Raw genomic sequence first — 23,091 nt, forward strand, 5'->3', positions numbered from 1 at the left:
GTGTGGCGTTCTAAACTAGATTTTATGTCTTGTAAATGGTTTTTACAAAGCGTTAATATTGAGTCACTGATAGGTTCTTTGCATCGGAACTAAACACATTTATTCTAAAAACAGTTGTTGGCATGACACGGGTTATGTTCTTCTCATATATGTTATGATGGTATAATACTAAACCCCTAACGGGAAGGATTGTGCCTGATGTTCATATGATGAAATCATAATCTTTCAGTCAGTTTAATTGAAGTCTGGAGCTGGCATGTCAGTTAACTGCTAGTAGTCTGTTGTTATTTATGTATTATTGTCATTTTGTTTATTTTCTTTGATTACATCTTCTGACATCAGACTCGGATTTCTCTTGAACTGAATTTTAATGTGCGTATTGTTATGCGTTTACTTTACTACATTGGTTAGAGGTATAGGGGAGGGTTGAGATCTCACAAACATGTTTAACCCCGCCGCATTTTTGCGCCTGTCCCAAGTCAGGAGCCTCTGGCCTTTGTTAGTCTTGTATTATTTTAATTTTAGTTTCTTGTGTACAATTTGGAAATTAGTATGGCGTTCATTATCACTGGACTAGTATATATTTGTTTAGGGGCCAGCTGAAGGACGCCTCCGGGTGCGGGAATTTCTCGCTACATTGAAGACCTGTTGGTGACCCTCTGCTGTTGTTTTTTATTTGGTCGGGTTGTTGTCTCTTTGACACATTCCCCAATTTCCATTCTCAATTTTATTTCGTCTAATCTAAAACAGCTGGGATGTAAAATAGTTATCCCACTCGGACTTGGTGTGTCAGTGTTAGATCATCGTCTGCCCTCAAGCCATCGGGGTGATCTTACACTGACACACCGCGTCATCGTGGGATAACTATTAAAGAACGACCCACTTGATCAAATGACATCATCTATATCACAGAACTTGAAAGTATATGAAAAGCTGTCCGACTGGCATGCTTTCTGGGAAACCTCTGAATGAAGTCGGCAAAATGAACATGTTGATTTCATCAATTTAACAGATTTTTATAAAGCATTATCATTTTACACTATGAGTATAATCCAGCGTCTAAAAGCATATTTCAGGAGAATTGTGCACATCCTGCTACAAGCCTGACATTTGGCAAAGACCTTCCTCAACTACTACTATTTCATTTCAGATAGGGAAGTAATTGAAAAAAATGTCTTACTTCCAAAAAAATCCAAAATGGCAAACATCTTGTTTAATTCAGTCCAATATCAGAGGATAGTGTGTGAAAAGGTGTTTGTATCATGCTGCTATAATGATATTTGGTACAAGCCTTAGTTATATACTACTTTTGGATATATTATATAGATTAGATGTTTTTAATAAACGTACTTCCGGTAAAATCCAACATGGCGGACATTGTACTAATATAAGCTTATTTTTTAAGGAGGGTGATTGAAATGTGTTTTGACGTAATGCTACTATCATTTAATTGTGCAAGAAGCTTTTGTTGATTTTTCTAAGGGATACAATGTTTAAGACATATGTCTTAAAACCCCTTACTTTCGGTAATATAAAAAATTGCGGACATAGAAATTTAATTTTTTTGTTTTGATATTCAGCTTCATTTCAAAATGTAAAGAAAGTGTTTTTTTTTCTTAGTGACGGTCATTAAATTTATGGCTTTAAGTTATCCTCTAAACCACTAATCATATTCTGAAGTTGATATTTAAATTCAAAGTTAACACTTCCGGTTAAAAAAACCAATATGGCGTAAATGTCAAAGATGAGTCCTCAATCCATATCTTCGATTTGGAGTTTTGGATAGATTGATTAAAGCAAAATAAAATCGCTTAAGTATTAAACCATTTTACAAATTACCACTATTTGGCAAAAACACCATGTTAATTCCCAGTCACCACCACATGCACACGACGCAGGGCACGGGAGACTTGATTTTCCACATAAACAACAACCGCAGCAACCTTTATTACATTCACAATGTGCAAGCGTCTGACAAAATGATGAGGCCTTAGAGAGAATTTTTTTTAAAAGTGATCCTCTTTGTCCCTTCATCGTCCGTTAGCGCCTGCACTGGGTAGCATAAGAGCCAATTTCAAGCTCGTCCCCTCAACACGTGTCTTAGTGTATTGAACGTTTTGCATGCTAGAAAAGACTGAACTAAGTTTAGGGAATAGCCTCAATTAATCTTCCCTTTTGCGTAAATAGTTATTGCTTTCTTTGTGAAACATGCTTACCCCATCTGATAAGTTTGTGCAATCTTACAGTAAACACCGGTGAGTTAGTCGGATCAATTATCATTCTTTATGTTCAAGTCACATCTTAAAATGCCATCAATGTCTCCCACGCAGTCTTTTCTCCCTTTTTAAGCAAACAGAGAACCGTATCACAACCGGTATGTCATGGATCACAATATGTGTGTGTCTGATCACTTATTGCTAGTGCATTTGAAAGGTCATTGATAGACATTTATCCAAAACTTTCCCCCTCCTAAACACAAGCCATAATTCGTCTACCCCTATGTCACGGAATAGCGAAACAGTAATGACAGCATCATTAGTAAGGACTGTTCGAATAAGGACTCGTTTAGGTTCGTGTTTCAATGCATCAGACACATGCACCATAATTATAGTGTCATCCTTTTAATGTGAATATGGTGCTTAACTTGAAATGCATCACGTGGTGGTTAACATAAAATATCCTGAACATGTGTTGCTACAACTACCATATGCATCCAAGACTTCATCTACTCTTGTATCAATTTCATGGTGTTTTTTTTAAGGTAAGGGCATAATACCCTATCAGAATTCTTGTTATAAAACACATCAAAACTGTTGCAGCAGGCGATGTAATCTCGGATGCGTACATAGACAATATCGGTAGTTTGAAGGCTGCTTCAAGAAACAAGAGCTACATTTAGGAGAAAGTTAATACATAGACGAAGCCAGGAACTGTATCAACAGTGAATGTAGTCTCGTATGCGAACATAGACAATACTGGTAGTTTGAAGGCTGCTACAAGAAACAAGAGCTACATTTAGGGGACGGAGCATACATAGACGAATCCAGGAACTGTATCAACAGTGAATGTAGACTCGTATGCGTACATGATCAATACTGGTAGTAGAGATGATGACATTAAGAAAGACAATTTAAGTTTTATTCACGGGAGATTGCTCAATAGATTTTGGGGAAAAGGTAGTTGTAAACAAATGCTCAGGATGTTCTGTGTTATCCACCACATGGTGGTGTTTCAAGTTAAGCCCTATGTTAACATGACACGGCTTAGACTATAATCAAGATACATGTGTCTGATGCAGTGATACACAGACTTAACTGAGTCATGACTCGAACAGTCTATACTGGCTGTTTTGTTATTCCATGAAATAGTGGCATACGAACTTTGGCTTGCATTTGGAAGTGGGAAAAGCTTTAGATATATATATCTATCCATGACCTTTCAAGTGCACGTTTACCTGAACGGGAACTTCGTTGTTGACATGGAGGGCGTTTGAAGATGTGACTTTATGATTTAGAATGATGATTGATCAGCCAACATCACCAGATATGGATTTGAAAATGTCATTGATAAAACGATGAATGGTTTTGTAGTAAGATCGAACAAACTTATCAGATGGGGTTAACGAAGCAAGAAAACATGTTTTTGGAAGAGGAAAGACTTTTTATGTGCTATTTGAACGACTCGGTCTAGTGTTTTTCAGCATGTAAAACGTGCAATATACCATGGCCGGTGTGGAAGAGTGAAAAGCTTGAATTTTTTTCCTAAGCTAACTAGTCCACACGCTTATAAGGCTATTTAAACGACTCTATCTAGTTTTTTCAGCATGCAAAATGTGCAATATACCGTGCCGAGTGTGGATGAGTAACAAGCTTTGAATTGGTTTCTATGCTTACTGGTGCAGACGCTTATGAATGGCGAAGAGGAAAATATGACCCCTTGGAACCCTTTTGGACAACTCTTTGTGAGGCCTCTTCACCTTATCACATTTTCACGGTCTTTGTTAATGATGAAAATCAACTCTCCGATTGTGAAAAAACATGTATTTGCGGCCATAAATCACTAATTTGAAAGATGTTTTAGTACTTAAGAAATTTTATTTTACTTTAACAATCTATCCAAATTTCTACATATAAGATATGGACTGAGGACTCCTCTTTGAAATTTACGCCATTTTTGTTTTATTTACCGGAAGTGTTAACTTTGTATTGAAACATAAACTAAGGAATAGAATAAGTTGTTTAGAGGATAACTGAAAGCTAAAAAACTAACTACTAGCACAAAAAATACCCACTTTCTTCACATTTAAAAAAAAAAAGTTGAATATCAAAATAATATAATTTTATTTCTATGTCCACAATTTTGAATATTACCGGAAGCAACGGTTTTAAAGACATATGTCTTATACATTGTATACATCAGCAGCACCAGAGAAATGTTCCTGCACAATTAAATGATAGTAACAATACGTCAAAACACATTTCAATCACTCTCACTAAAAAAAAGCTTATTTTAGTACAATGTCCGCCATGTTGGATTTTACTGGAAGAAGGGTTCCTAAGACATCTTATTTATATAATATATCCAAAAGTAGTACATATTATATCAGCATGATATAAACACTTTTTCACACACTAGCCTCTGATATTGGACTGATTTAAGTATGATATCCGCCATTTTGAATTTTATTGGAAGTGAGACATTTTTTCAAATGCCTCCCTATCTGAAATAAAAGAGATATAGTTGAGGAAGGTCTATGCCAAATTTCATGCTTGTAGCAGGATGTGCACAAATTTTCACAAAGCTGTCGTACTAGTAATGTTTAAGAATAAAACAAACGGGTTGAATACAAATTGTGCTGTCTCTTTTAAAATGTCGTTCACTCAAAATGAGAAAAACCTTTATACTGTAATAATCAAGTCTTTGAGGATAAATCTGAATAAAGTCTACAAAATAACCTTTAGCAAAGTGAATATTTTTCCACATTCCATAAACCCTGTATTTTAATTTTTAATTATAATTTTTCCATTTTTCCTTTCAAAATAATGTTAGCTTTATTGATAAGAAACCAGTAATGATTTTTTTTAATATCATAATTTATGATAAGTTATAATTGTATTACTTATAAGTTCTGTTTCATTTTAGTTTCTTTTGGAGAATTGTCTCTTTTGAAATCTTACCACATCTTCTTTTTTATAGTTGATATTATTTGAATCTTTTTGTGTAGAAAGGTCAACCGAGCTGTCACTTTAACGTCCTGAAAAGTCCCAAATTTGATACATGTATATGATGCCCAGTTGAATCATTTTTTGCATTTAATACATATATTGATAGCCATATTGTAGCCATATTGCATCCATAGAGCAGACAGCAGACAGCCTTCGGCTGGTTACTGCTCTATGGTCGGGGTTGTTGTCGCTTTGACACATTTCCCATTTCCTTTCTCAATTCTATGAGCAAAACATACCCCCTCCAACATTTTCACACATGATTATTTTTGTAAGATACTATTTGAAGCTTAATATTTTGTTTTGGTAAAGCCATTGTTAAAATCTGATAACCTTTCTAAAAAAATTAGAAAATTCTAGCTTTGCAGTTGAATGTGAGCCGTTTGAAGTCGTAACATCAATATGAATGATAAGTTGCTTAAACATAGATATGGATGTTCTATCGACTCAGGTTTAAACACGTTGATTTAATGTTATTTGGTACATTGACACTTTTTTTGGTTTTGCGAATTCAAGTGGCACAAAAGTGGATGTGTCAAATCTTAAATGGACCTCTATAACAAAACACAAAATAAGAACACCAATCTATCAATCTTTTCAATATTTATGTTGAGGTTGTGACTGGTGGGATCATATTTTGAAAATCGTAGATGCAAAAGATAAAGAATATGTTTAAAAGTTAAATGAATAGATTAAATCATTCGTATAATCGGTAGTTGCTTAATACTAGAATCAATCGATGCTTAAAGCAAGAAAGAGGTGTCTTCTAAAACACCATTTGCTTTCTTTTCACAGATGACAGAAAGGTTACAACTAAACGTTGAGAAGCCGCGAGAAGATTTAGATCTTATCACCGTTCCTGATGACAGAGAACAGCTGCAGTTGGGTATAAATAAAAGATATAGCCAAATGATTGTCTTTGAAATAATTTCTCCGAGAATACTTACAATCCCTTAATACACGTTTTTACCACTTTCATAATAAAATCGGAAAAAAAGTCAATTGAAATATAAGGACTACTATTTTCATTCGTTATCAAACCTTAATACCCAGGAAAGTTTAAAAAAAAAGAGATAGAAAGATACCAAACGGACATTCAAACTTCTAAGTCGAAAATAAATTGACAACACATAGACAAAACAGAAAAAAATCCCGAATAAACAAACAAACAAGAGCATTCAAAACGGAACTTATAAAACTAAGGACTCAGCAACACGAACACCACCAAAAGAACGGTGGGTGGTGGTGAATGCTTCTGAAAGTCATAAGCTACAACAACATCAAAGCTCTAGCAAAAAAGGGACTAACAATAAAAAAAAATCAAGATCAAAGATCCCATATTAAATGAATTTTGGCTCAATTTCAAACAAATTTAACAAAATTTTGAAGGCAAACAATTTGATTTCAGAAAAAAACATTTCGATTTCGCAAAAACATCGGTTTGGTATTCAGAAAATAACTGCAGGTGATGAAAAAAGACTAGAGAAATATCTTGAACCAAACAGTCCTGCCTGCTGTAAAGAAAAAGGTAAGGAAACACTTTGCAGTATGATTACTCTGTAATTAGATTCGTATACCATCGTAAAAATTATCAATTGATCTGAAATGCTGTTAACAAAACTGTTTTAAATGCGTGTTGAAAGGAACCTTTTCGATCATTCTGTAAAATCATTGTAAATTTCTTAATGGCAGAAGGTATACGTTCAACTATCACACAGGATCATGTACGAGAAGATTTAAAAGGTAACAAGTATTATTAGATCACAAAACAATTACAGTTGGTCAAACAATATACAGCACAGAGGAAAAGGAAACAGATGACAAAAAACAAAACAATACATTAAAAAAAGTTTGTATTGAATAGATCACGCTTTGAGGAGATTGCAAAGTTATATCTGTTCCATTATTGCAACTGTAAAACCACTACCGACACAATGACATAGTTAAACGATCATATATTTTATATTATATAATGTCTGAATGAACACTCTCCCTGCAGACTAGGGGAGGGTTTGGCACCCGCTAACATGTAACCCCACCACATTCTACATGTTATATATATGTCTTTCTTTCTTATGCATATGACAACGGTTTTCGTTCATTTTTGTGTATAAAAGTTAGACCGTAAATTTTTTCGCATTTTGTAATATTTGTTACTTCGGGGTCCTTTTAACCTGACTATACGATGTGGGCATTACTTATCGCTGAAGGCCGTATAATACCTACAGTTGTTTTAATTTCTATGTCTACTTGGTCTCTCATTGGGAGTTGTCTCATTGGCAATCATACCACATCGTCGTTTCCTTTCATATAAGCAAGCGTGCATTGGAAGGTAAATAGTGATAAATGATTTTTGAAGAACAAAAGAAAACTATTTGGCCGTTGTTTGGGAACAGTTTATTAATCAATTTCAACTCATGAAAAACAAAAAAAACAACAAATAATATCAAGGCTATACACGTGCTCTGTCTTTCGTGTTTATAAATGTCACGATCGGCAACACACTCAAAAGTTTATAAGATTGCGATTAACAACTAATGAATAAAATATCAATTGTTGACAATGTGTTATAGATTCGTCATGGAAATTAAACAAATAGGTATAAACCACTTACTTAAGCAAAGACGCATGCATTGGTTAAATAATATCGATAACATTAAAATTACTAGAAACTCGTTTCATATGGTTTTAATTTCTCAAATTTAGTAAATAATTTTTATTTCTCCAGAAAAAAAGCACGACACAGATAGGTCAGTTTCAGGATGGTTCGGAATATGTTTTTCCGTAGCAGAACCGTTCAAGATTTTTGTTGGCCTGAACGCTGGGCAGGATTCATTTACAGGTAACCGGTTTGAGGACATAAAAAAAACCCACAGCTACCAATGTACATGTAGTAACCGTGAAATAGTTTAAGAGTCATGAAAAGATAAAACGAGTGTTAGTCTAATATTTGTATATTATCTTTTCGTTGTCTTACAGAAAAAACATGCAGGTACAAAACTAAAGTTGATCTTTTTTGAACTCAAGACCGATTTATTGATGATCTTCAACAGAAAAGGCATAAGTTTTCAACATGTTCAAAATTATGAATGAACGTTTTTTTTGAACAAATTCAGTCTTTGAAAGATTATACATTATACTAATGATAACATTATTGATTTTATAATGGAATAGGTGAGATAAGTCATATTAACTTTCACCATAGGTTTATATATACCCTGGCTTAATTTCTTTGAACAAAATATGTAGGCTGTGTGTCAATAATACAGCAACTCATGATAATTTATAACCAAAGTCACGGAGGCTGCATCAAACCAGCTTATACAAGAGGCTGCTGTTTATAGAGGCTCACAAAAGTGAACATACAATACAAAAAGTCTGGGATAAGCACTGAAGTAGTTTTATCATTTCTTAAGTAACTGCACATATGCATGCCATATTTGGAAATGATTTAAGATTGACGAATACAAAATATTAAGAACAAGGGTAAAATATATGTTGTTAGATGATTCTAAACTTTTAAAGGTTCCTTCTGCTTTTATAAAAAATCCTTGTTAAAACTTTCTCATTAACATCAATAGGGTGAAATTAATGAACTCACATACACCTGCATTGAATTGTTAGTTACTCGGTATGTTCTGTTTCTTTGTTATAACATAACATTATTATACTATGAACACAGGGTCTTAATTTAGCAGCAATATAGAATCACACAGCGATAAAATATCGATTATTTATAAAAGTCCTTGAAAAGAACCTCATTTCATCTTCACTATTAAAGCTATATTGTCCGTTATATCTTTACATGCAGATAAACCTGAAGAACATGATTTTGAAACATAAAAAAACATTGTTCACCAAACCCATTGTTAAGTTTGATCTGTTAGTTTTTCATTTTTTTCTATCCTATAAACCACGGTAGTTGAGCTTTAGTAAAATTAAGGACCTTGAAACTATTTGTGTTATTTTGACATTGTTTTAAGAAATAATATATCTGAGGTATTTTGGTTTCGATGTCTTGACACTAACTTTGTACATGTTGGGTGATTTATATTTGGTCTTTGATTAAATCATATAACAAGTTTTTCTTGTTGTTATATCACTCTGCAATGTTTTATGGCATTTAAGACTTTTAATTCCAGCATGTATCTAATTACTCAAATAGAGTGGTAAACGTTGGTATTCCAAAAAAAAAGTCACTATTATAGTTGATGTGTTTCCTTCGGTTTAAGTTTGTTATCCGTTATTGTTTTTTTTTTTTGTGAATCGAGTTATGACTATTAAACAGCGGTATACTACTTTGGCCTGTATTTTCGAAGAAACGGGAACATTCTTCTTATCGTCAAAACATGATAATATCATCATCTTTTCTTAACCATTTTTTACATAAGGAAATGCCTATTCAGAGACAAACGAAATCAAATCTTTTATTTTTCTCATGTCTTTAAACATTGAAATCAGATTAAAGGAAAACGCATTTTTGTGGTTCATAACATAAAGTCATTAAGGCATCCTTTTAGTTAAACTCCCAACCTTTGTGAATAAACGTTTATTTTTTTATTTTTATGATTTCTAATTTTTCAGTTGCCAAACCTACAGATGCGCCTCTGAGTCTAAATCAGGAGCAGGATACAACAAGTACAACTAAAGGTACATGTAATCAGATTTTTTGAAGAGAAAAAAACCTAAAATAACCAGTTGTGAAATTGTTTGATAAACATAACGTAGGAAAATAACAAACAAAGAGAAGACAATTTCAATATTTTTTTGAGATTATTTTTTTTTAACTTGACACAAGGCAAATCTAACGCATTTGTTAATAAAATGAGATTTATAAGTTATCTTTAATAGTAAATTCGTGTGGTTTTTATTTTGAATTTCCGCTTTGAGTATTTTAAATTAATGCGCAAAAATGTGGTATCTTTGATAGACACAACACAATATTATTTGTGTATTGAACGAGATGTATTGCTTAAATTTACATTAAGATTCATTTGATGCATTGAAACTTTCGATTTGCCGTTAGATAAAATACTTTAATTTTTTTTCTCATGTCTATTAACATTGAAACCAGATTGAAGGGGATTGTACTTGTTGTGAAACATAACGAGACACCACTTTACCAAAATTCCACACCATTGTCACTATATTTGAGGATAAATGTTCAATTTTTTATTTTTATGATTTTTTATTTTTCATTTGCCAAAATACAGATGCACCTCTGGTCCTGAATCCGGATCAGGATAAAATTAAAGGTAATACGAAGAAATTGTTTTATAAACATGAAGGAGGAAAATGACAAACACAGAGTTAACATTGTTTTGAATTAAAGTTTAAGTTAACTTGAAACAAGGCAAATCAAAATAAAAGTTATGAGTTATCTTTTAAAGTGAATTCGTTTGTTTTATCATTTTGAAATTGCGATGTGAGTATTTTAAATAAATGCATGAAAATATGAAAATAAACACTAACATTAGATACAATGATTGCAATTTTATTTATGCGCCAGTCTCGCGTTTTGTTTCCTCTACAAAAGACTAATAAATAATGCTCAAATGAAAAAAAAAATGTTAAAAAGGTAAGATCAAGAATGCCATTTTTTCTGAATAGGGGAGATGATTTAAACTTACTTTTATATATCTTGTGTATGTGTCAATAACAGAACAACTCAAGCACATTAATAACTGAAGTAATGGGAGTGGAGCATAATATAGTCTTAAACAATTTTCAGGTTTATGAACGACAAATAACACATATTTTTCATTAGCAATAAACATAAATGGTATTGATATATTATGATATGGAAATCAGATGGAAGGTAATCAAAAATGTTGTGGTAAATAACGATAAATCATGAAACTATTCCTTTACAAAGACTGAACACAAAAGAAATAACAGCTGTGTGTAAGAATAAATTGTTCATTTTCTGAGTTATATTTTTCAGGTGTTGAACATTCAGATGGCAGTCGTAGCCTGTGCCCTGAGCAAGCTGCTTTAAAAGGTAATCAGGATTTAGCAGCAAAACCCAAATAATTATTAACATTAACAATAAAATAAGATGCATCAAATCACAAGTAAAACAAAATGTATCCATAAGATGCCTTGTTTTTTTTCACCAATACAAATAAAAAGGTGCTTGCAGTTACTTCGACTTTTTTTTAATGATAACATGTATTGACTTTATATTGGAATAGGGGAGATAAGTCATATTACTATCATCATAGGCTAATATGAACCCAGGCTTAATTGTTATGAACAATCTATATGTAGGCTGTGTGTCAATAATACAGCTACAGCTAACTAGTGATTATTAATAACTTAATGTGAGCTTGTATAAACACCTGCCTAATGTATCAGTCTGGTTGGTGCAACCCCCATGGTTTTAGTTATAATGGACAATAAAAAAAGTCAGGGATAAGCACTTTACCAATTTATCAATTTCTTGAGTAACTGCACAAATGCATGACATATTTTTAAAGGATGATTAAAGAATGGAGAATAGAAATTATTTTAATGAAGATTTTTTTTAAAACCCAAACTTAGTAAGTATCTTTACTGCTTTTTAAAAAAAATCCTTGCAAAAACCTTTTATTAACATCAATAGGGTGCAATTTATGAACACACAAAAGGCATACACTTTCTTTAAATGGTGAGTCATTATCCTATGGTTTTTTTCCTTGATAAAATATTACAATTTCATAATATGTACAACAGTTCTTACTGAAGCAGCAGTATGGAATAATACAACAGGACGGGGATAACAAATGTCAAAGATTTTTCATACATAATACATTTTGATCAAAAAACATAAATGCTTCGGATATTTCATAACATTGACATCAGATTGAAAGTAGTAAAATTTGTAGTGGTGAAGTATGGCAAATTATGGTAACATTCCGTTACGAAGACTGCAAATCATTGTAACCACAGCTATATGACAGAATATATTGTTCATTTATTATTATTATCTTTCAGTTGCCGAACATTCAGATGGATGTCTTAGCATAGACCATCAACAACATCAAATTAAAGGTAATCTATTATCAACAGAAAAAAAACCCAGTTTATATAGTCTAATTGGTTTTAATACACAAATTAAAGAAATATTCAAACTGTAATCAGATTCAATATTTTAGTACCATGTTTCCATTAGCTTGAAATTTGACAAATTTGAAATACATGTTTAAAATTTAAATCAGTAGTCAAGGAAATGCTTTACAGGATGTGCTTTGTACTTTTGCACATACACAGAACTAGGTGTTTGCTATGATGTTTAACATATACATATCATCATGCATGTTATTCATTATGGAATAAGGGAGATAAGTCATGGTTACTATCTTTAGAGGCTGACATACATTCATGCTTAATTTCTATGAACATAAGACAACAAGACAGCTTATCAATCTTAATACTAGCTGAATATTAGTTACAAGTTGCTATTTACCCGTAATTTAAATAATTTGATTATTTTAGAAACTTACTACAAGCATGGCAACAGGGTTCGGAAAGACATATATTTTAGAATCAATAGGTAAGATGCATTTGTTTATTTCTGCTTTAAAATGTGAGCTGGTGGTTGCAGTTCAGATATTTGTGTATATCCTTGCATAAATAAAATTTCTGTTCATATGATTATTGCATGTTTTCTAGGAACTAATGTTCAATCGTCTGCTACGTTTCATTTATTAATTGAAATTTTGTATTGAGGTATATGCTGTTAAGACTAGTACTGATTCTACAGTGTGAATGTTATATTTGCAAATTGAAGAAATTAAATAAAGACCATTCTTATCATGCTGGAGTTAAACAAATTCACGAACAATCTTCAAGTAAAGAAATTGTTTAACATGTCTAATGTTTTAGATATTGATAACTAATAAGATATTGGTATACATTTATTAAAAAAAAAACACCATTTATTTGTAGGATAAGTGTGCCTATATATTTGAGTAGTTTAGTGATGATTGCATTATGCTTCTTCCCTGATACTTCGGCCTTCAAAGGTTTGTAATTTTTACTTAGATTATTTCACTTGAAAAACTATAAATAATGTTTCTTGATAACTGAACATTGATATTAATTAATTTAATTTGAACTTAAAAGAAATTTGTAATGTCAATGTCTATCAAAGATCATACGATTATCTGTTCTTTCCTAAAGTGTGTGCTGCTTTCAGAAGAACCGTAGTAGCATTTTCAGATCAGATTTAGTTGTGAACTTTTATTTAATCGTTAGTCTACGAAGGAACAACTTGTTAACTGTCTGTCTGTCTATCTGTCTGTCGGTGGGTTGGTCTCTCTGTCCATCCGTCAGTCCGGCAAATAAGTTTTCCACATTCGTGCTGGAAGATATTGATTTGAAACTTTGTATATTATTTTGACAAGTTATCGATCAACTTCGAATTTGGTTCCAGTGTGATAATTTTGTGCAGAGTTATGATTCTTGGACTAAAATATTCCGTTTTCCTTATATTTTTTTGTCATGCTTGAAAATGTTGATTAAATAATTGGTACATTGTTTTACCATGATAAGTTTAATTTCGGATTTTGTTCTGTGCTGATGATTTTGTGCAGAGTAATGGTCATTGGTCTTAGAAAATTTACTTAGATAATCAGTTTTCCACGATTTGTTTCGTTATCCTTGAAGATATTGATTTGATATTTGGTATATTCATGACAAGTTACAGACCAAGTTTAACTTTTTAGGTCTGATGATTTTGTGCAGATTAATGGTCCTTCGACTCTCACTTAAATAATCAGTTTTTCACACTTTTTTCGTAATGATAAAATATGTTAACTTAATTTTGTTATATAGTTTACACTATGACAAGTTAAAGATCAGGTTAGCATTTTGTTCCATTACACTTTAATTTTAACCGTTAGGGGACTATGTTTTGCCATGCAATACTCTCTGTATGCTTGTCTAATTACCATTAGCAATACATGTAGGTCAACAGTATTTGATGTATGGAATAATTGGAAGGTGTACTTGTCTGTCTTGCAGGATTAACCCTTTGTCATAAATCCTTCTAACTGTTAAATATATGAGATACTAACATATAAAACCAATTGTTCTATGTTTACATAATGTTCATTTGAACTATACAAAATTGGTAACAATATTATACACGTTATAATATACAATATGCACTATTGCTAAAATAAAAGTATAACTAGTTCAAATTTATATTTGTTTTTCTTCTGTTTTAGTTGAATCAGGTTATACAATCTTTGAGAACTTATGGGGGAAATCAGCTAGATATCCACCCATAAGTAAGTCAGTAATTGAACAAAATGCAGCAAAAGTCCAAGCTCATGGAAAACCACAACAGGTAATACAAAATGCAAAGGAGGAGGATAGATATGCTAGAAAAGGCCATAGTGTATTCAGACAGTTTAATGTAATTGTATACAACATGATATCTAGCAAATTTAAATGTTTTTACCAATAAATCTATTTTAGAATGATAAACATGTTTATTTGCACCCACAAGAACACGTAACCCATTTAAAGTTGTGTATAGCCTGAAAGGTTGCATTCTATCAACTGTTTCAAAGGATTATTCAAAATTGCTGTTTTTGTTTTATTATTTTAGGTATTAAAATTCTTAAATTCATTAATTTTTCTGTGTTCACATTGTCAAATTTCTAGCTGTATTTCTTTATAGGCTTTATATTGAATCAAACAATTAAATTCCATTTTACATGACGTAAAAATAATTAAATTGATTAATATTATATAAATGAAAAATATATGGATGATTTATGTCAACAGGTACATGTATCTGGATTACTTCAGCATGTTAAGATAATTATTTATTAGGACTGATCTTACACTAGCACATGTACAGTTAGTAAGTCTGTAGGAAGACAAGCGTTTAAGCATTTTATTTCACTTATCATTAGAAATATGACAACTGTATTTGGTATATAAGATCTTTGGATGGTCTTTATGTCTGTCAGAGAGGCCAACTTGACCTTGAACTCATGTAATGAATCAGTGAACAAAGTGAAGTTTTCTTGATTATGTATATATCTTAGATATTATAAGCTTATATGTCATTTTTACTTACGATATGTCAAAATTGTATTGTGTAAATGTCTGTTTGCAGGTTTTATGTTACCTATCAAAATTATGTTTGTGTTATTTGATGATGTTACTGTTACACTATGTGGTTATCTGTATGAGAAAGAGCAAAACACAGTCTAAGGACACCAATTGATCTTCCACACAGGGATAAAATCCCTAGCCCAGAGGCGGGCTACAGCAGGCTCCTTAAAACAAATGTATACTACTTTCTCTAAAATTGACGTAACACTACACTTAGCATAAAACACGACTAAAAATTTAAAACTATACATACAAAGGCTGGAGGTTCTTGATTGTGGACAAGCGCAAAAGTACATATTTAGTGAGATGTCAACCCTCCACGATACCTATAGTCAATGAATAATAAACAAACACACACCAAAACGCACAGTAACACTCAGTTTAAAAGATGTCAGAAAAGGTAACAAAAGTAACTAAGCAAAATGATAATGGTACATAAATTAACAAGGGACTACTGGCAGTTACTGACATGGTCAGATCCAGACATCAAACATCAAACAATGTTTTAACTCATACTAAAAACTACTAGTTAAATCATACAAGTTCTAATATGTCATATTTTATCAGGCTGGAAGAAATGATGGGAGAGAACAACAAACAGAAGAAAACAGAAAAAAGAGAGAAGTAGAGGAGGCTGAATCAAGAGAGAAACAAGAAGAGCAACAAAAATTAAGCAGAAAACGACGAATGGTAAGATAGTTCTTCCACATTTAGATTATTGATGAAAAAGAAATCATTTGCTTTAAGAAAACAATATATACTTTAGTGAGCAGTCTGCAAGTAATGTAAGAAAAAACAAAGAAAATACTAGGATGACTATATTCAAGGTAAATTTATTAAGTGATTTTACTGGGTTTTTTTTTATCATAATATATTATTATAATTGGAAAAAATAACAACATGTATGTTAATGAGTTGAATAAAAAGATTGAAATAGCATTTAGGGATTTGAATGCCATTGTTAACAGTTTAAATATTAAACACAAAGCTTAGAGAGAAGTGAACCATCCCATGTGAAGTCAATTATAGTTCATATAATTAAAATGTCCATGACAATGTTGATATATAGAAGAGAGCTTATAAATTGTTTATCAATTTTAAATGATTATGATAAATATTTGGATAATTATCTATTGTTTAAAAATATTTCCCTAAACTGAAAAACAAAAGATAGATGTTGGCGGAAGCTTTTACAAGTTAGAGGTCTCGCAGTTAAGGTTACTGCATACAGGGAAAAAATCTGCAAATAAGAATCTAGGAAACCAATAATTCAATAGCGGTACATTCATGAAAACTTCGATAAATTAAAGGATTTAAATCCTAAAAGTTTAAAAATAAGCGCTGATCTATAAGTTTTAAAGAATATTGAACATTGTATTGTAAGCAACTGACCACATTTGTTATCAAATTTTAAAGACGTTATATCAAAGGTTTATATCAGCAAAATCCTGATCGAGTGGAAACTATTTATTTATATGATATTAAATCATGCCGCGTTGAAAAAAACGAAAGGGAAAATAACATTTTAAGCTACATTATGCTTACAGTTCCTGTAAATACTTCTTAAAAAGTTCACAAAATTATTTTTCTTAAGTTTTGGTTGTTGAGCAGATAAACTATGTGCAACATAGGCGGGGAACATTGGAGCAATATTCTTTTATTTCAACTTCTGAAGAAGCTTTCTTATCTCGAATTCTATTGTTATTTGTTAACTTTCAGATAATTTCATATAAACATATGCTGTATTGAATAAATTTATTGATATTATCAGGTTGCATCACCAGCTTTCCCTCTAGATACAACCAAAGATAACTGTAAGTAGTCCCGTGGTGAATGTGTACTATTACTGTGAGTATTTGTTACTGAATGGATAGTCGAAAGAGCCAAGTGCATCTAACCAGTATTCTACCTAGATAATACTTTTGAAAGATGGTTATTTAACATTAAGTAATCATCAACGTAAAAAAATGTATGGCTTGGATAGGTATCAGTTTTCATCATAGTGCTTTAACTGAAACAAAATTTTCTCCCAAAACTTACAAGGGCAATAAGAATCAAAGGAACATGAGGAATATACAAGTTGTTAAAAAATATGTCTGATAACCCCAAATGTCGTTCAACGTTTTCAACATTGCTAAACAGTTAACACAACGATGAAATTGATGGTGGGTTGAACTTGGTTAAATGGCTAGCCAAACCTCCAGTTTTAAAACAATGTTCAAGAAAATTGCTAAATTGATACCACTATGTGACAATAATACAACAGATAAACGCGCAGACAAATAATATTTACTTGTGATCTACCTAAAGTTGCTTTCTTAATTCGAAAAAAAAGTGAAAAACTTTTCAATTTATCTCAACACAAACTTATCTGTCAAATGTGCAAAAAAATCGTTCTGGTTGTGCTGTCTGTTTTTGTTCAAATAATTGAATTGCAAGTTGTTTTAAAATATTGTAATATTGCAACTGACATTTTTGTAACGACAGTGTCCAGATTTTATCGCCCTAGATATCAATCAGTAGAATTGAAGAAAAAAATAAGTCCTGAATAATTTTGGTATATAGTCTTAACGCCCAAATAATGTCTCTTTCGTCTACCTCCTTTGATTTGAAGGTTTTTTTCTATTCATATTTCATAATTCCTGATGAGTTAGATGGTCAGAAATCTGCCATATGTGACAACTATTTTTCATGACGGAAACTTAAACATGCTCTGTATGAATCTTATGTCTTTACAATAGTGTCCTATGTTTTACCGCATTTGCCATAAGTGTGTCTTGTATGGCTTCAATCATTAAACAAATCTAAAATGAGAGACATGTTTTGAAGATGGACACTTGACTAAACCATCCAATTTCAATAGTGAACCTCTTACTGATGGTTTATACTTAACTTAATGTGATACCCAAGTCATTATTCAAAATTGTGATTTCCTTTTACTAAATAAAAACAAATGTCTCATTGTATTTTTTTTTTATTGCAGATGAAATAGTTACACCGATAATAATGAAAAATGGGACTCTATTAATAAAGTTCCAACATTCTGAGGGCCAACTCGATTGTCGTGTTGAACTTGGCACTCATCAATATTCGTCAAAAGAACGACAAGTTGGGAATATCATAATAGAAAGAAGTGAAAGATTATGCATATTCCATATTAAACAGTTCACGATGGAACAATATGTTAATGCTACGTTTACCCTTGATTACCATCTGCATCGAATTGTTGAAACCACTTTATTTTGGAATATACTGATTAACAGAGTTGCAAGTATGTTTTTACTACGTTTTTATTGATACAGTTTCCATTTAAACTTTTGAAATTCATGTTTCATTAATGGTTACTTGAATTGGTAATACATAACTTTTTATTAAATTCTTTCTAAACCAGTACATGTAACAGTTCAAAGGTCTCTTGTGTATTAAGAAAGTAAATGATCTAAAGAATAAATATTTGACACTTGCATGTCTATAAGGATTTTGTTCATCACAGAATCAGATGTCTAATCAAATTACTAAAGATCCTAAAGAAAAAAATAACAATCTATCGACTTGTTATAATGTATTTACATTAGGTATGCATTTCTGAATAAACACCATCTAATTAAGCATCAAGAAGAGTTCAAAAGAATTCCGCAGGTCATATGACCTTATGTAAATAAAAATCAAAAACAAAATCAGTGCATGCATGTTCAATTGTATAATGATGATTAATTTCATGTTCTAGATTATAGCATAAAAATCATTGATAGACATCTATTTTCCCTCCCTTTGGTGGAACAGAAAGATTGTTATTGATGTATTTGACAACTGATGTCCTTGTCATGCTTATTATTAAAAGAATCAAATAGCTAAAAAAGGTTTTATGTTGATATTGATAGTATAAGATCTTGCACAGTTTACATATCACATTCATATTTGAATAAAATGTTCTATTACTTTCTTTGGAACCTGGTATATTTCATATTTGTTTTAGTCAGTTTGCTGGCTTTCTGTTTTGAGTTGGCATTCATGCTACTTTTCCAAGTTGTATATCAAATCCTCTTAGCTATAAAATATAAAAAAAATGCATTTAGCTTTATATTTGTATAAAAAAAAGTAATTGTCAGGTGTAAATTAATTACATCTTTAATTCGATTTTTATTAACCTATTTTAATAAAGACATTATGCTTTACTCTAACTTAATGTATTATATTGTAGCATATGATCCAAATGACAAGAGTGGAATTGTTACCATTTTGACAATTGGAGAAAACATTCAATGTTATTTACAGGTATTTCACATTTAACTTATATCATACATTGTCATGTTCCATTGTGAAAACAAAGATTAATGTAGGTATTAATTTTCTGTATTTCACTGATCAATAGTCCTCATTTTGTACATAACATTACACTGGCAGTATGAGGTGAAGGTGTGCTATTAACCCTTTAAAATTTTCATTTCATTGCAACAATTACATTTATCCTAAATTCAGGCCTCATTTGTGTAGAAAACTGTTTGTGATAAAAAAAAAGTAGATGTATTGAAAATGTGAATTTTCAGCATGTGCAGACCCACATTTAAAACAAAAAAACTTTTAACACTTTATGCAAAAAAAGTATTCAACACTTGCAATAGTTTATTATTAACTAAAAAACATTCAATTGTATAGTTGTCAGACACATTGTTATATGTCATAGATCATAAATCTATTTACAACTTTTCTGGTTTGGAAGCGGAAACATTGCACGTGTGTTCTTTATAACTGTGTTTTGATAGCTTGAAGTCTTCTTTGAAGAGTTGCTTTGTTGTTTATATATCCTACTATTAACGTTCCATTTAATTACTTTTCATGTTATTATTTTACAAAAACAACTAACATTGGTGCCATGACTGAAAAAATTAAATTGAGATAAATGGCATCTTGACAACTGCAGTCAAATCTATGGAAAGCAAACTATACTGATCTCAAGGGGGAAATGAAATAAGAAATTACGATATAACAGAACGGTGAACTGTTAACGTATTATAGTATAATTATTCTATAATTTGGCGCTTACAATCTGCAAAAAAAAGAAAGATACACTTTACTGCTGACCCTTCATGGTAATCTAATTTACACCACCACACCCCCTGTCTTTTTGTAAAGTGTTAAGGGGAATGTAAAATTTCTTTGTCAACTCATGTTTTTTTTATTAACCTCATGAAATATACCCCTTAATTTTTAATGTCTTTTCACATTTTTAATCATATTATATCAATATGTACTATTTCATCTATCATAGTATTCCTTTTTAGCCTCCAAATATAGTCAACAATAAATCTGAAGAAAGGGGAAATATTGTCACCAAAAGCATATTTCATTATGAAAAAGCACAGATATGCCTCTATAATATTAGTTGCAGCATGAGAGGATCTTTTACTTCAATTATAAAAGAAATAGAAATGTGCAAGGGTGAGTGTTTAAAAATGAACTACTTTTGTAAATAATTCTTTACATAACCACAAATGATAAATCAGTGATTTATAAGATACAAAGCTTTATATATCAACAAAGGAATAATCTAAATTCAAAATAACTACTTGTTAGATGAGTTGTTTTGATAATTGTGCTATATTGAAAAGATCTTCATAAGCCGCCGTTTTGTCATCGCAACTCATTTGAATCCACGCAACATAATTTCAAAATATTTTTATGTAGATGCACATATCAATATTTCTTATCAATTGTCTGTTGTGGCAGTTTTGAATATTTGAACTGTGGAACCTGGTTATATTTTGTTTGCCCAGTGACAGTACTGAGCATGAGGTATGTGAGTATGCTCACAAAGGTTCTTAAATTGAAAGTCCTTTTGGAGTGACCATCATTTTGTTCAGATTGCATTGCCCAAATGCGTCTGCTAGGAGCAATTTTCATTACTAATGAACAATTTGAATTCTTTGAGACATCAATACAAAACGTTTTAAAACTTAATGAATATTAAGTAGTATGATAGATGAAATATGTTACAATTATTCCCTTTATACAATAATCAAATGTCGAAAATGGAGGAATTAGTTGAAGTCATATAATTCATATGAGAACTACTTTCTCCACTTTCTACCCAAATTTCTTAATATAACCGTTAATTTATTTCGATTAGAAGAAAGACATGTCTGCCATGGCTGACTCCTTTTTGTCAATCTTTTAACTTATTCAATTTAAACAATCAGATGAAACCATTCGAGTGTAAGTACGAAAAAAAAACACACACAGAGAAATGGCATTTTAATATGGTAGTACATTTTACCTTGAACTATTAGGGTTCTGATTTTCTGTGTGTCACATCTGTCGTGATTAGAATTAAAAAAAAATTGAAGCCTCGAATACAGAGACTTCTAAAAGTCCGACTGAATTGAACCTAGTTCTAATTGATGGTGTATTTCATTTCTTGTTGAATTTCTGTCGATTTTACTTTTTTGTGTTTATTGATCTTGTTTAAATGATTATCAAATGAAATGTGTAGATGTGCAATCAGTTTTGCAGCTAATGAACTTTACAGTTATAAATCAGCTATGTAAAGTTTGAGACATTGTTTTTAAAGAAAGTAATATTCACATAAAAACATATTGTGTATCTTTAAAGACAATAAGAAGTTTAACATTGTCCAGGCAGTCTCTTAATATAGTACTTCAACATTTTGTACATTGTTGCATCATGTTTAAACTCATTGGATATAATTACTTCAGTAGTACCAACTGTTTCTACTTTACCAACTGTACCCACTATGGTTACTATACTGCCATCATATTCAGGAGATACTGGTTACACGGCAACGATTACTGACAACTACGTGTACACCACTACTACACCATCAAATTCTACAAGTAAGTTTTACTAAGCACTTTTCAGAAATGAACTTGATTTATAGAAATGTGATTTTTTTATTTTTCAATTTATTTTTCAATGTTTAAATTATGTCCTTATACTTTTTTCCACACACATACTAATTGTCTAATATGTGTAATTTCTGAAACTTGAACTAACGCAAGACGGAAATTTGTTTTGTAGTATTTGATAGATATATTTTTCATTAAAAGTCCAATTTGAATCTCCGTAGTTTTTAGAAAAAATTCTCCTGTACAGATATATTACATGTTAATCCCCGTGCAGGTCTTTTGAAAAGTTTTCTCAGATGCTTGTATTTATAGAAGATACAAAAAAAACTGAACTACAAGAGAGGCAATTCCACACTCACATTTAATTAACTTTACAAAAAATATGAGTGCTTGAAAATACATTACACATGCATGTTTGATGACTATTTAGAATATTGTCTTCAAAGTATCAAATTAAAGGACTTTCCTAGTATTATTCTTATTATTACTTTATTTGTCACACGTATGCCTAGGCACTATTAAATTCATAGAGTTTCAATTTCAAAGAAACTATTTTCATAGATCATGTATGGAATTTGTTCTTTGTGTATATATAAAGAAAAAGTTGATTCCCCATGATTTTTTTTTGTTTTATGTGCCTGACACTTCATTTCCTTATGAAACAAATCATACATATAGAAACTCATAATGATCCTGCATTGTGTTTTTGAAGCAAAGGTTGGCAATGGCAACTCTCTACTTATTTTACAATTTGAAATGGCTTTAAGAACATGAAGAAAGTGATGAAAGAAATTCATTTAAGGAAATTGTAATGCCTAAACTCGTATATGCCAGTGAAATAAAAATATTTAACAACTTATTAGAAAGGAATGTTAATGTTCTGAGGATTT

The 23,091-nt window shown here is 31.2% G+C and overlaps 1 protein-coding gene across 1 annotated transcript in view; it reads left to right on the forward strand.

The window, feature by feature from the left end:
- The window catches only part of LOC143076795 (uncharacterized), a 35,385-nt gene that overhangs the window by 6,541 nt on the left and 5,753 nt on the right, over positions 1-23,091 (forward strand). Inside the window, exons 2-17 of the mRNA XM_076252665.1 lie at positions 6,021-6,111; positions 6,634-6,753; positions 7,954-8,067; positions 9,810-9,875; positions 10,439-10,480; positions 11,170-11,226; positions 12,201-12,257; positions 12,702-12,759; positions 13,155-13,231; positions 14,438-14,559; positions 15,906-16,028; positions 17,110-17,152; positions 18,322-18,609; positions 19,540-19,613; positions 20,621-20,777; positions 22,052-22,189. Of these exons, the coding sequence (XP_076108780.1) occupies positions 6,021-6,111; positions 6,634-6,753; positions 7,954-8,067; positions 9,810-9,875; positions 10,439-10,480; positions 11,170-11,226; positions 12,201-12,257; positions 12,702-12,759; positions 13,155-13,231; positions 14,438-14,559; positions 15,906-16,028; positions 17,110-17,152; positions 18,322-18,609; positions 19,540-19,613; positions 20,621-20,777; positions 22,052-22,189 (1,627 nt within the window). The remainder of the gene's footprint in view (positions 1-6,020; positions 6,112-6,633; positions 6,754-7,953; positions 8,068-9,809; positions 9,876-10,438; positions 10,481-11,169; positions 11,227-12,200; positions 12,258-12,701; positions 12,760-13,154; positions 13,232-14,437; positions 14,560-15,905; positions 16,029-17,109; positions 17,153-18,321; positions 18,610-19,539; positions 19,614-20,620; positions 20,778-22,051; positions 22,190-23,091) is intronic.

This window comes from Mytilus galloprovincialis, chromosome 5 (genome assembly GCF_965363235.1).
Source record: "Mytilus galloprovincialis chromosome 5, xbMytGall1.hap1.1, whole genome shotgun sequence".
In the NCBI taxonomy this organism is placed as follows: domain Eukaryota; kingdom Metazoa; phylum Mollusca; class Bivalvia; order Mytilida; family Mytilidae; genus Mytilus; species Mytilus galloprovincialis.